General features: G+C 43.4%; 1 protein-coding gene across 2 annotated transcripts in view; it reads right to left on the bottom strand.

The window, feature by feature from the left end:
• The window catches only part of ALCAM (activated leukocyte cell adhesion molecule), a 115,890-nt gene extending 100,514 nt beyond the window's left edge, over positions 1-15,376 (bottom strand). For both annotated transcript variants that reach the window (XM_063148176.1, XM_063148177.1), the window contains exon 1: positions 15,262-15,376. In XM_063148176.1, coding sequence (XP_063004246.1) covers positions 15,262-15,361 — 100 coding nt within the window. In that variant the 5' untranslated portion in view covers positions 15,362-15,376. The remainder of the gene's footprint in view (positions 1-15,261) is intronic.
• Positions 15,377-15,717: the final 341 nt, after the last annotated feature.

The following is a 15,717-nucleotide window of genomic DNA, read 5'->3' as shown; positions in this document are numbered from 1 at the left end:
ATAAAAATGAAACTGCATTTACTATTTGCTAACTTCTGATAAGCAGCAGCTATATAATTGATTCTCCCTTTCAGTATGCAACCAATTGCACTGGTATGAAAGCCTGTATGTGAAACGCTGGTATTTTATTTAACAGTTTGTCTCACTGCCTACTTTCCCCTCTATGAATAAAGGCTGAACTCAAATTGCCATTAAAAAAATTATGTGGACTACTTCAGTGTATTTAGTGTTATTACTGGGTAAATGGCCTGAGACAAAATGAGATGCAAGGTTATCTTAAGTTACTACTTTTCTGGGAGGAAATCTAAGAGTCAGAAGCAATCATTAGTTATTGTTCCACAAGTCTCCCAAGAAGATCTGTCACAGAAATCTGGCAAATCCCACAACCCTGTGTTTCTGTATCTCCAAGGCATAGTTTGGTAGACAAATTCTGATTAATTAGCTGTATCAGAATAGTTTGCTAATATAAACATAGCTCTCATCAGCATGTGTATTCCTGGCAGCATAACAATTCTCCCTTCCTCCTCTCCCTTGCTTGGCTTTTGACAGTGCAGTCTGCTCACGTAAGCACATCTATGCTCACAGCTGGGCTGGTGTAGAAGCACTGGGGAAACATGCATTATATTCTTTGAGCAAAGTCTGTTGGACAGCTAGCCCTGATACCTCTACCTAACACTTATCTGATGTATTTTGTCTCTAGATTGTCCCAAAACTCCTAAAGCTTGTGTTTAATGAACTACGGGGAGAAAAGAGCAGCATCTTTTACTCCTCTGCATAATCCCCTGCTGGCTTAGAGCACAAGGCTCTCCCCATGGTCACTCACAGAAATAGGTCAAGGCAAAGGACTTTGAACCCTCATCACATTCACTTCTGACTGAATGGTTCCTAGACTGAGAAATTCTGCATAGAACTCCTAGGTGTTATTTGAGACACAGATGAGCCTGTGATTAAGAGTCACAGTGTCATGCTATTGTAGGCATAGTAAAAGAAAAACAAAAAAAATATTTGTTTAAGCCCATTCTTTCTTTAGACTGAGCACAAGTTCAAGTAGAAAGCACCATGCCTAGAGATCAATCATCCACTGATGTGCCTGACCACTGCAAAGGGAACGGAGCACATGCTGGTCTTCAATAACTCCCACACTATCTCAGTAAATTTTCTATAGCTCTTGCTTCCTATCACAGTTGTATGCACCGAGAGGCAAGATTTTACAGGAACTTATTTATGTCTAGACAACTTTTTAAGTATTTAAGTCTCTTACAGCTAGTCACAGTGATCCTTCCTTCACTCACATTTTACAATTTTCCAGCACAAAGTAAATGAATGTCCAGGGTCTGGAACATCCTAAATGATCATTATTCACAACAATCTAATAAAATACGCTTCACTGAAACTTAATATTTTAAAAAATACAAGCTGAAATTAAAACTACTTGGGGAGTTTATTTTAAATAGCAATAACAATAAAGCACTACAATATCTTGTTGAAAAGTGGGACAAAACCAACACATGAATGGGACCATAACTGAATTAGTCTACACTGCAAAATAAACAAGTAATCATCACAGGATTTGATAGCCATGCATTTAAACATATCCTAATCCCAAAACTAATAAGAAGGCATAACTATAAAAATAGATCTCTCATGTTAAGTCTCATAAAAGTCACAAAATTGCAAATCTGCTCTAAAGGATTTTCTCACATTTTAATTAACTATCATAAAATATTGTGATGAGATAATCTCAGTTTATATAGAAGTATTTTCTCCATTTAAAATAACATTCAAGAAAGCTTAGTAAGCTGCCTATTCCCTGCTGACAGGCACAGAAAAAATTTATCCATTCTTATATATTCTATTTGATAGATGGGAAAACCATGTGTGTGCAATTTAAAAACGAAGGCTTTAAAAAGTCAGTCAAAAAGGTGAACTTACATCAGACTTGGGAAGACTGAACTAGACCAATCCCCTACCCGAATTATTTCTCTGCAAGTCACGATAGCTCAACATGCTCTGCAAGGAGCAGAAAGACACTGTGGCTCACAGACAGTATCCAGCATCTTTACAGCCCATCACTTTGGGTTTACTGTATCCTCCCATGCCTCCTCTGCATAGGCCCTGATATTTCTATTCTAAAAATGAGGTCCTTAAGAATCTAATTAAATACTCAAATAATTTCAAAGCTGGGTGTTCAAACACATGCTGGATGACAGCCCAAAACTATTGTTTTAGCTTAATTTCTGTATTTGGTGACCAAGCAAAGCTGCTGTTATAGGATTACAGCACCTGTCAACTACCACAAGATGCTTCTCCCCACCTCAGTCCAGATACAGCATGAACAGGCTTAGACCAGAAAAGTGGCTAACTTGCAATTTCAGCAGCAGTGGGTGAAACATCTGTATTTATTACAATATCCTTATTAAAGCACTGTAAGAACACGGGCTGCTTCCTTCCAGGAGTGAAAGTTTCTTGACTATCTTGAATGCCCCCAGTGTAAGGTGAGAGTCACTCCACAGAACATCTGATGGCCCAACAGGACAGACATAGACATTCAGGTCTGCCAGTGATTATGCTCAGCATATGACACCCTTTCTCTGGCACATTACCTCATCCACCAAGTCTCTTACAATGACTCGAAGAAAACATTCAGGGTTTTTTCCTCTGCTCAAAAACCCTGTCAAGTATAAAGATCTTTTCAGTTTATCCATCCTGACCCCTAGATGGAGAAGGGAACTGTCTAGAAAGGGTGAGCTAGTCCAGATGGTTGCCCTATGAGCACAGGCCACGTATGCCCAGTGCAGGAATGAGTCATCTTTGCCAAGCCCGTGTGGGAAGCAGAGGTGGCTTCCTGAGACAGGAAATAACGCTGAACCGTGTGGCTGACAGAAGAGGAACAACAGGGTGACGTGGCAGTAACAGGATCTTTACCAAGAGGGACATCCTGTTGAATTACTGTGACTGTCAAACCCAGGGGAGCATGAGGAGATACAGACAGGGGAGGCCAGACACTGCCTATCTTGAAATTGGGTTCTCCCCTGCTCCTCTCCCTCAAAATACTCTGCTCAGGGGCTCTCCTCAACTCCACCACTTCCAGAATGCCTTCTGCTCTCCTGTCACAAATTGTTTCGCTCACAAGCCCAAACCCAGTCGCCCTTTCTGTGCAGAGGCCTTCCTCCTCCACCCCCGCAAGGGGAAGAGGCAGCACACGCTGGCTGTGCCAGGGCCCTATCTCCTTCCCCCTGACGTGTCCTGCCCGCTCTCCCACCCCAGGCTCCCCACCACCAACACCCTTCCCACTGTCTCTGCAGCAGCTGGGACTGTGCCAAGCCAAAACCAAAAGCTGGGCTCCCCTCAGACTCAGTCAACCGTGCTCCAAAATCCCACCCACACGACACACTAGCCCCACAGACACCAGCTACAGCTCCTCCTGTCCCCACGCTGTCTGTCTCTTCTGTCCCAGCTTCCCAAATGACACTGTATCCTTCCTTCTGTTGCACACCTCTTTCTGTGATTTTGCCATAATATTTCTTTTCTTTAGGGATATACCTGGTTGAACGTGTTGGAAGTAAGTTCTTTGCCTTTAATTTGGCTCTGCCACTCTGCAGAGATGCTGATCTGTGCCTTTGGCCCACTACTGACAGCAAACTTCTCTCTCCAGTCATAAATATTTGCTTACAGAACAGTAGCAGGAAAGTGAACTTTTAAGTATGCACATTAATACATCCTGTCAAAGATCCAAAGTGCTGCTGTTGCAATCCTGGATACTCCAGCTTTAACTGTTCTCACCTCCAAAGCCTTCACTCTCCAAAGCCTACAAAACATAGAGGCATACTATGTCAATGACACAGTGAAGTTAAGCAAACAATACGCCAGCAAAAAAAGTATTTTCTATTTCTCAGCCTGAAATGTTCTCAAACAGCTTTTGATGTTCAAGTGGTATTTATAAATCCAAAACACCTCTATTATGTTCTTTTGCTTTCTTTAAACAAGAAATTCAGATCTTTTCTCTTGAATTTCAGCTGCCAAAAGAATAAAAATTGGTGGGTAAGAACTTAAGTAATCCTTGCATCTTTTTCCCTTTCCTATGATTTAGAGAAGTCAGGTTCAGACTCCCCTAAAATTAAAATGGCAGTAAAGAACAGCTTTAGCTTCCAACTCACTATACAAAAGTTTAAACCTCCACTCATGTGTCATCAGTAGATGAGAGCACACGTGGCAATATACAAATACAGCACCTAGAAGGTAGAGTTGAAGCCACACAAGGGTTCAATCCAAGGCTAAATCACAGATGGTCCTCAGCTGCAGCAGTAGCTGGTGGTACAGGCTGACACTGTCAGGCTCCCTCCAGAGTGACAAACCACTCAGCCTAGTCCCTCCCTGCAGCAGAGGAAAACAGTGTCCGACAGGAATTGCTTGCTGCTCCTGATGCAAACAGGGACCTCCCTGAGCTTTCTGACCTGGACCTGGGCTATTCCACACCTGATCACAAGACAATTTCTCTGTTCCAAGCCTTGCATGGCAGAGTTTGGCCACCCTGACACTGGGAGAGCTCTTCAACATGCAATTCACCTGTTATATCTGCAAATATAATTTGCACAAGATTAAGCATTCCAGACTCACCAACAGCTTGCTTGCAATAGAAATTACCAATGGTGTGCATCCATTGCAGAAGCAGACCCTACAAAATTATCCAGCCTTGCAGTAGCAACTAAAGCAATACCAAGCAGCCAAGGCCGTGAACTGTCCATTATGTTCGAAATACAGCACAAGCAAATGCCATAAGAAACATAAACAATTTTTTCACCTCCAAAGTACCAGAGATCACTCAAATCCTTTCAGATGAAATGCATGCTGTAGTACTTCCACCCTGACTTAACAATCCAAGAGTGCTGACATGTCCAAGGGGAAAGTGGTTCTCCTAAGCCACTGTCAGACCCAGTTCACAGCAGCTTCTACAACTATCACTGTTTGAAAAGCCTGGCATATGGTGCCACTTTTTTCAGAGAATACTCATCAATTTCCTCTTCCATTAAATTGTATTTAAAAAACAAAACAAACAAACAAAAAAACCGAACACAACAAAACAACCAACCAAAAAAAAAAAAAAAAACCCATCCAAACCTGAATCCACATCCAGTCGTCATTGTTCCCTGACCACAGGGAATTAAAGAAACTCTGGTCTTGTTTTTTTTTTAACTTTCAAGTTGCTGTTGAGGAAGATAATGGAAAACTGCAGAGCTTAGCATTCTATTAGCAGATGGAAGATTTATGTCATAACCTCACACCTGGAATTAAGCCCTAATAAAACTTTTGGTTTGTAGTAGCTATCCCTCCCTAATGACAGAATAACAGCTCAGGTCTAAAGAAGGAAAAGAAAATGCAAAAAGCATAACTAGAAGTGACTTAAAAGCCAGCTAAAAAACCCCTTTCAAACATCGTGAAAAGTTTTAACAAAAAAATAAAGGTTTTCATTGAAATAATCTCTTTTAAGTTTCTAATTTTAAATAACAAGGTCCCTCAAGTTTTACATAGAGTTTATCACACTGTCACAGAACTTGCAGTCTGTGAACCACCAACTTCCTTCTGTGGTTATGAAAAAAAAAAAAATCTGTACTGTACAGTATGTCCAAAAAATAGCATGAAGATTTCTGTAGTCTCATGACATTTTTACACGAAAATATGTACTGTACACTATGTCCAAAAGAAAAGCATGAATTCTCTATTGCATGAAGAGAGCCTCCTCAAAAGGGGTCAAGGTCCCCACATGCTCAGCGCTCTGCTCTCTCACACTTCGATGAAAAGCCTTCCAGAACAATTGCTGCTGTTTACAGATGATGACACCTCACAGGAAGTCTAGAAATCAGTTGAAACAAGTAAAAGCAACCTATGGGTGTTACTTTTGTGAGTTAGAATCCACACCTAAAACAAGGCATCCTACCATACCAAGAGGGCTAAGTTTTTATACACACTCACACAAATCTTCCAGTGTGAAGCTCATATGTGGCCTTCACGAGTAACCATAAAAAAACTATAAGAATACATCATTTTGAGAAACAGTTTGAATGTATTACTTCTGTCAAGAAAAATTAACAACCTCTTGGACTGAGCCATCAACACCAGTCTTCAAAACTACTCCCACATTAAAAAAAAAACTGGACTGAGCAGTCCAGCTAGAAATTATTCACCTGCCTCTCCTCCTTTGGAGGCGCACATCGCTCCTCCCAACACCCACTTCTTTCTGGACAAAGCTGCTGGCAGCTCACACTCAGCCATTCAGCATTCACTACAGAAACACACTGTGTTATTCATTCCTCTATGCCCTGTGCCACTGATGCAATGGAAAGACAGCCAAAGATTGTGAGTATACTGGGTGTGCTGAAGCCCATCCTTCCTTATCACTGCTGTACTTGGAGATGGACATAATGATGAAAAAGTGACCCACAGAGGGCTTCATGCACCATTCAGAGCAGAAGAAAAGTGTTACTAAATTTAGCAGACATATCTCTGCAGTAGGTCAGAGAGTAAGCACGCCCCCAGCAAAAGGTGGGAATTTCCCATGTGTGAGAGGAATAGAGATCTTTCCCCTCTTACATAGCAGAAATGAAACAGCCACCACGGACCTAAAGGTGACGACCACTACAGGGAGCTCTGGCCAGCTGGCTCTTGAGCTGCATGCTGTCCAAGAGGCACTCCCAAGCTCCCCATGCTGAGCTGTGCTGCCCTGGTGGCTGCAGCAGCCCTCCAAGGCTCCCTTGGCAGGATGATGAAGCCAGCAGGCTCTGCAGAGCCTAACACTGCCAGCATGCCCCAACACCCAGCTACATTCCCACAAGACCTCCAAAAAAACCACAATTCTCATTTCCCTGCTCCTACCCCCTTGGCTCTCAGACAGACACACCAACAGTTTTACACATGGGCCAGAAAGTTTGCCTTCCTTCTGGCTGCAGATACCCAGGGCTTAAAGCTCTTTCAAGATAAGGAAAGAACTTTCTTACAGAGCAAGCAATACATTACGTTAGGATGCATAGAAAACGCCAAAATATTCTGTGAATCTACCAAGGAGTGGTTAATCTGCCTCTAAATCCACAGTAGTCACCTTTGCAACATATCACTTATTTCCCACTATCTCAAAGTTTAAGACTATTCCCCCTGATGCCTCAAGAAGCTGTGCAGAAGTTTTGGATTTAACATGCCAAGGTACTCAAAGTGACATAAAATGACCCACAGACACAAGAGAGTCTGGACAAAAGGCCAGAAACCTGACCCTTACCAAGCCTGCAGGTGAGCTTCCAGAAAGCACACTCCAAGATTCATATAGACACTTTGGAATTTGCTGCAGTGGGGCACCTCACATTAACTGGGGTTAAATCTTTAAGGTAAAGGACCTCAACTTCAAAGCTGAGACAGAACATGTTGCATCATTCAACAGCAGCATGATGTGCAAGGTCAAGCAGAACTACATAACAGTCATCCCTCCAAAAGTCCTGTTACAGAAACCATGTCAAGAGCTAAACTACTGGAGCAAATAATTTTCTGAAAGTCTTAAATATTTAACAAAACAAAAATATTGGGGAAGAAAAGTGCAAAATACAAATTCATGCAGTGCAAAGCAGCTGTCAGTATTTACTCATACATTGGTGGCTGTTTCAAACCACAGGACTCCATTATTAACTGTAATTACTAGAATTACTTTACTAACAGTAAAGCTCTGCATTACTAAGTTCTTGCAGAAAAACAACAGTAAGAAACATATTTCATTCAAACTGGAAGCTGCTGGGACACTCATAACACTGATTTCCTTATTGCTTCTGTGTGTAGGCTGGGTTCAAGGTCAGCAGCAAGTTGTGCAGCAGTTTGAAAACTGAAGAGTAATATTAAAAATTCTTGACAAAAATCTCAGCCATGAATTATATTTGGAAAAATTATCCCCTCGCTAACCTTTAAAGCTGTCAAGTGTAAGATGCAAATGTTTTCTGGATTGATATCACCAGTTGTCAGGGCACTACTTTGCTGTCAAGTGTCAGAAATTTCCACCTTCCCAGTTTTAGAAAGCAAATCGCATACTGGGGTGTCCCTGTGTGGATTTTAAAACAACACATGCCTTATCATCCTCTCCATATGCAAGCATGATGTGCTGTATCAAAAATTAAGAAATTGATTCAGCATTCTTCTCTCTTCGGAAGTTACATGGTTACACAGCAGTTTCCCAAATCCTGCCTGAATATTCCATTTGTCCTTTCCCTGTTCCATGTGTGGTTTTGTCAGTAAAGGCCACTGAGTTCATCTCTACTCTCCAGAACAACGAGAATAAACCAACAAACCTTTGACCATCCAGATTTTATCTGAATGAGTCACAGAATCCACTTTGCTTAACACATGCCGCTTTGTATGTTTCATGAAATAAAACTCCATGCCAAAACTGATAAATGCATAGATTAATACTCCAGCTATCTCGTCAACTGAAAAATCATTCAGAAGCTGCAATTAAAAGAAACAGCATCTCACAAATAATTTTGAGATCTCATAGTTGCCTTCAATTGCCCATTTTTAAGTGTATTTCAACCCATGTATTCTCTGTAAGGTATCCAGTTACAGACGATTAAGCGGACACTTACCATTCCACCCCAGAGATAAACTGTGCCAACCCTCTAAAACAGGAGCCTTAGGAATTCTTCCTGGTCAGCATGAAAAAGTCACTCAGCTCAACAGTGAGTTCTCAAAAAAAAAAATTGTTACATTTTCTAAAAATAACAAGCAAACAAAAAAACCCAAACAAACCCAGAACCCACCCCATCAAACCGTCACATTAAAAAGCCAAACCAACAAAACCGTGAAATAAGTCAGTTTTATATAAAATGCCACACTTAAATCAAGCTGTATACAAACTACATCTATTTGTTCTCCAATATTTATGGATATTTTCTTTAGTTAAATTGGAAAAAAATGGATTAAAAAATGCAACTTCTGCAGCATGCAAAATGATAAAGTGCATTTGTCTGGGATTCATCTGATTGAAGAATAATGCTCAGTTCATTACAAGCTTACTTGAAGGTGACTAGAGTATTTTTTTTTCAAAAGTCCTGTTCTTTATTGAGACTTCATAATTAGTTTCAACACCATCTGATTAGAAATACTATTAAAAAATGAAAGTATTCAAGAAAAATATGAAGTCCCAAGTTTACAGAGCAGTTATCAACTTTCTGTATGTATGTATGCTTTTCTGCGTTAGAGACATGGAAGGGGTCAAAAGCACACACCTAAGCTGGCTTCTTTAACAATGACCACGTTTACAGAATGGCATACATATTTCCCTTAAAATAAAAAAAATCCTGGAAGAACTTACTGAAAAAACCAGACTTTTTTTTAAAAAATGCCCTACCTAACATTTTACACCAAGTTCTAACTTTCTCTCCTCCCAGCACTAAGTCTGGTACAATCATTTCCTTATCCTGTTTGTAGCCTATTTCATGCCACACCACTCTTGGCCCATTTGATCCATGGAAGTACCCTCTATTTATTCTGATTCTTTTTGGGATTCTCCATGATTCTCACCAGCTGCTTGCCTCGGCAAGAAAGTGTCACTTAAAAAAACCTGATTCTGTAGTGTATCCATCTGAAACATCAAAAGCCTTGTAGCAAAACAGAACTATCTCTAATTAAGTCATCTTTTGGGGTTTGCCTAGTACGTGATTTAGATTTGGCCTTCTTTCCCCTTCATGCAACAGGAAGCCTATGATGAAAGCTAGATGCTTTCAGTAACAAAGCCTAGCACGACAAAACACTGTGAAGAAACAAAGACTTTTAATATAACTTTCTGGCTGAAGCCAGAGGTCTGAGAAAAGCTGAGACACGCTGCTTCTAACAGTAAGGTAGCGGAGCTCCCTCTATTGAATTAGCTGCCAATATCTCTTCAAAGCTTTAAAGATGCCAACTGTGGTCAGAATCAATGTTCTGAAAAAAACCTACAACCTGCCAGCCTGGGCAGCTGGGACCCGTCATGTACACTGTATGCAAGAGACAGCTAAGGGAAGGGGACAGCCACCACACAGAGCCCATGACACATGCCAAAGTGTCACTGCCTGCCAGGGCTCCAGCCCTGGGGACTTCTGCTGTCCTTGGCTGCTGTTTGAGAGTTTTCCATCAGGTCCCAAACTGCTGTGCCCAATGGCCACGATTAACAATGCCAGGGCATACTACAGATGGGGCTACCACAGCACAAAACACAACACACGAGCACAGGTCGAGCTTTTGAAGTTTTTCTTCACAACTGGGGTTAACTGTACACACAGTACCCCCTAAACAAAATATATGGATATACAGACTGCTGAAACACTTATTAAATCACCAACTGCACTTTTTACTTCTTATCAAGGGAATGGCTTAGTATTTCCACTGCTGTTGAAAGCACTTTGAACGCTTCTACCCAAACGTTACAGAACTGTTCTAACCCCGATAACCTCTAAAAATCATACCCTGCAGGTGCTCTTTCTCTCTACACTCCTTTATCACTTTCTCCCATTTTTTACCTCCCAAAAGAAGCACATTTATTATCAACAATAAAAATACTAGTACAGAAGAAGCAGCACTGTTTTAACAAGCAAATATTTATTTGCCTTTCTGGAGACCTATATCCATGATAAAAAAGGCAATTTGATCTTAAGCTAGGCAGAAATTCCTCAAAAGAGCCAACACTGTGGAGCAGTAGATTAACATCCACTGGTGTAGGAATGATTGTGATTCAAGCCATCCTCAATAAAACACACTGGCAAAGACAAAGGAAACAAAAGCAGAGAAGAAAAAAAAAGGAAGAAACTTGATCTGATCACTGCCAGCAGTGGATTGTCAGGATACAAGGTGCATTGCAATCTCCTCTCTAAATGATGAGACTAATTTTCTAGTGTATTAATGGCAGAAATGTACAGCCTCCTTTAATATTCATCCTGTTCCCATTAAAGAAAATATACCGAGATAAAGAACATGTAGGTCAAAACCTTGTCTTCTGGGAAGATAACACAGCATTTAATATTAAGGGGAGTTGTTAATATTCAGGTTTTCCTGGAAAAATCACGTTCTGCTTAAGTAATTTCTAATTATCACCCACAGCATTTACAGTTCCTTAAGAGTCTCTCATTTGAGCATCAGTGAATGGAAGCATAACTATTTTTCTCGAATATGGAGGAACTTGAGAGAAATCAGAATATTGCAACAGGTCCTCAATTCTCTTACAAACGCGGCCTTGCAGTTTACACACTTTTTAATAAAAAATGACTGTATTACCAGAGGAAAAAGCTGCACACCAGCCAACTAAGAGGAACCCTGAGTAGCACTGAAGAGAGCCTGAAGATTACAGGGTTTTAGACATGGTAAAAATCAATATATAAAGTCTAGCCTCCTATCAGAACTGGCAGAAATAACCAAGACTGTACTACGACACCATACTATTAGAGATGTGGAGAAACAGTTTCAACAATCAGCATGGCAGTATTAAAAAGCCACAAAACTCCCATGTGTGAAACAGCAATGGAATAACCACTGGAGATCAGATCTAGAGCCAGCTTATTTGTGATCATCAGGTTATGGTCACAGAGTACAGATCACAAGAAGGGAAGACTGAATATTGACAATCTAGTGTAAGGAGATCAAATTACAAATTAGAGCTCCTAGCAAATAAGCCCATTCAGTCTCCCCAGGGTTACTAGGCTCAAAGTGCACACAGAGAGGTGGGATCCTCTGTAATCAGTTTCCTACTAGCAACCGGCTCTTACTTCACCCAAGAAGTCCAAAACCACTTGGACTAAAAAATACTCTCCAGAAAGTCCTCTGGTAGGAACCTAAAGAAGCCCACGATGGTGTGTGATGTATGAACAGACAATATATTAAAGCCAATGCTGCTACAGAAATGCTTGTTTTCATATGGCTTAGAGGGATCTCATATGGAATCAGGTATACCATGGAAATATGCAGTGAGCACTCTTACCTCTTAAGACTATAAACATCACTGCTTAAGTAAGATACTTGCCAGAAAATAGAGACCACAGTTTTAGCCTGATCATACAGATGTAATTTGCATTATGCAAAACACTTCTCCTATTTTATTTTCCCCTTTATGTATCATCTTGCATAAATATTTTAGAAGTTCTGTTCCTCAAAAATTTCTGCTGGAAGTAAGTCAACAAAAGAATTCTACTACAAAGAAGATAATATACAAACCCAGGCTAAATAATTTTAACAACCCAGGTTACTTTCAGGAAGGAGAATGAATGGTATTGCAAGAAAGGGGATTACTCTTACACAGGCTGGAGAGTGAAAATAAAATATCCTGAAATTAAATATGACTTGTGACAGATATATTTATTTCATGAACATAACAATATATATTTTCTTCAATAAAAATCACCTGGCTGAAATTTCAAGGATTTACAGACGTGGATGATTTCTGTTGTTGCCCTCTGCCTTCTCAGTGCTACAAACCCAACAGTAGAAGGGAGAGCATAAGAAAAGTAGTTTATGTTGGAAGACTTGCACATCAAAAAAAACCAAACCCCTAAATATATCAAATGCTTCCCAAAGCAATCAATCTAACAATTAAAACTCACTTGGGAATGAGTCTGGTTACCTGTATGTTAGGCCACAAATACATGGCACACTGAAGCATGTACACGTGGTGCAGATGTTTTCTGACTTCATTTTCAGAAAACCCATGTGAACTCCAGATCTTAATACAGAAATCCAGTTTCCCTTGCTCAAAGTCACACCAGATATACCAGGGAAAAAACGCAGTCAGAAGTGAGAACATAATGAGTGTCATGAATAAGATTACATGTTTCAGTCTCACTAGGCTTAGGCAATATTGGCAAAATGTAACAAGCCTAGTAATAACAGGAGAGACTAAGAGCTTCCTTGTTGTAATCCACCAGAAAGCAGGGGGAAGGGGAAAGGTCATAACTAGCTCCTGATTAAGAGTTTACTTTCTTTTCTCATACAGCCACTCCTCTAGAGATGTATGAGATTATAATCCATTTTCTCACTTATTCTGACCTAGAGTCAGTCTCTTAGTGCCAAATGTGTACTTGGACCCCCTCTCTCTTTTTAAGATGGATATCTTCCTAAGCAGTTTATTCTCTGAAGAAACAAAACCAAGTTTTCTCATATGCTTTTAATACCTCATCTATTGCTTTCCATATCCAAAGCTCAAATGGAACTCCCAAAAGCCGAGCACCATGATGGAGTAATACATCCATAATTTGTTAAAAAAACTAGCTATCATCTAAAATAGATGAGATAGCAAGAGGAAAGAACCAGTAAAACTGCAGCAATATCAAGACCTTTCTATAGGTATTTTTGCATGGAAGTATCTTTTATATTCCTCAGAATAAACAGAGAACTAGAGGCTCAAATCTACTACTGGGCTTTCCAGGCATTTCCAGTACTGCAGGGAAAGTTTGTAAGCTGAGGTGGGGCTGGTTTCTCCCCACACACATCTCCTTACAAGTCAGTCTGAGCTCCTCCTTGATGGGGCAAGGAAGGAATGAAGAGGAGAAAGAACAAGTTAAATGGTTTTGCTGACAGCCTATTAAGATCGTAGGTAGTCAAGTGACATTTTTTTATAGAGCTCCATCAACACAACCTTTGAGATAAAATATTTTATGGTTTCGCATTTTCTTCAAATGGAAAATGTAGACAGACACACAATCACCAAGATCGTTTTGTATTTACTCAGCTAAATCTCTCCACAGAGGCGAAGTCTTGCTTCTTAGAAGCTGAGGTGCTTATCCCTCTGATAATCCACATGCCTTCAAGATTTCCTAAAATGAACTATCTTTCCTCAAGACTTTCTCTGCATCACAGCAACCAGTATTCTTTGTAAGCTCTGCCACCGGGACTGGCATTTACTATGTCCAACAGTGATTATACCCTGTGTTTGCCAAAGCAAAAGCCAAGCAGCACAGCCTCACACACGGCTTAGGGTTCAAATATTGCCGTTGATTCTGTCTGGAGCTTTTCTACTATTCTATTTGAAATTACAGATTCAGCAGGCTTGCTTTACTGTTGTAGCTAGTTTTCAGTTTTCCACTTGACGCTTGTAAAGCACAAGTATAAACACACCTAGTGAAAAAGGTCTGCTCTTCTCTTTCATTTCGCCACAATCATACTGGCCGTAAATGGTTAACTGGAGAGCACGTAACAACCAGGCAGAAGCCAGGAATGGAAAACCATCAGCAGCTCCAACACTTCTGCAAACCCTCCGTTGTTGCAAAGGCACACAGAGGCAAAGCCATTTCTTAAAGCAATACAAAATTTTACCACAGGCTGACGCTCTTTCTACAAGAATAATGAGACGGTCCCCGCGCTGAATGCAGAACTCCTCACTTCACAGCTTTTCCCTCAGACTTCACTTTCACGCTCAATATTTACAAAACAAAGCCTACAAACACCTCATAGCCAAAATATTCCCAGAACAATTAGGATATTTAGCACTCTCTGCGCCTTCCTACTTCCCCAGCGCCTCTCTCAGGAGCGCTTTTACGGGCGGAGAGAGGAAGCGAAGTTACCCACGCGATCCCGATCCGCCGGAGCAGCCTCAGGCACGCAGCGCTGCCCCGGGGCTGCCCGAGCCGGGGGCACCGACAGCGGGGCTGCCCCGGCCGCGCCCGGCTGCCCGCGGGGCCGAGTGCCCGCCGAGTCCCCGGCTCCCGAAGGCAGCGGAAAGCAGCGGGAGGCCGCCGGTCCCGCGTTGTGCCCGCACGGCCACGGGCGGCACGGGAGGCGCGGAGGGCAGAAGCGGCTGAAGCGCCGAAGTTGCAGGCGGCTCGCTGCACAGACGCGCCGCTCAGCCTGCAAGTGAAAGCGGCACCGCACCGGGGCTTGGCTGCCGCTCCCGCGGGGGCAGCGCTGCCCGGCGGCCGCTGACAACGCCCTGGAGGGACCCCACCGCCGCTTCCCACGGGGAAAGATGAGACCAGCGCGTCTCGATCCTCCTCACCGCTGGGGCAGCTCCTGCCTTTCCCGCAGGAGAGACGGCATCCGCCGGCGCACCCTCGGAGGGTAGGAGAGGACCGCTCTCCTCCAGAAGCGCAGCGGGGTGCGGCGGGCACCAGGGGTCGGGAGCGGCCCCCGGCGAGCAGGGAACCAGCGGTAGGTGCTGGGGCGCTCCGGGAGCGGCGGGCGGGCACCGCCACCTGCGCCCCGGCCTCCCCTCCGCCAAGTTACGCGCGGCCGGGACGGCGCGGCCGCGGCCACCGCTTCCCGCGGGCGGGCGCTCACCTGGGGGCAGGCAGAGAGAGGCGAGCAGGAGGCAGAGCAGGGGCGGCAGCGGGCGGCGGCGGCAGGAGGCGCAGGCGGCGGCGGCGGGGGGCTCCATCATCCCGCCTGCCCGCGGCGGGACCGGGAGGCGGCGGCGGAGCGGGGCGGCGCGCCCGCGGGGGCTCTTCCCTCTCGCACCGGAGCGCGGCAGCGACTTCTCCCTCGTCGAGGCCGGGAAGAAGCAGCGGCGGCGGCTCTCTCGCGGCGGCGGGAGCAGCGGTAACTTCCCGGGCGCGGGCGGCGGGGCGGCTGCTCTCCTTCTCGGCGCGCAGCGAGGAACCACTCCGCACCGGAGCAGGTGGCGGCTCCCTTCTGGCAGCCGAGCGGCGCTCCAGGACTGAGCGCTGCGGCGGCAGAGGCGGAGCCGGGCGGCGGCGGCGGCGGGGCTGGCCCGGCCCCCGAGCCCCCGCCACGCCC

Source organism: Melospiza melodia, chromosome 2, assembly GCF_035770615.1.
Source record: "Melospiza melodia melodia isolate bMelMel2 chromosome 2, bMelMel2.pri, whole genome shotgun sequence".
Lineage (NCBI taxonomy): Eukaryota > Metazoa > Chordata > Aves > Passeriformes > Passerellidae > Melospiza > Melospiza melodia.
This window is presented reverse-complemented; position numbering and strand designations above follow the sequence as displayed.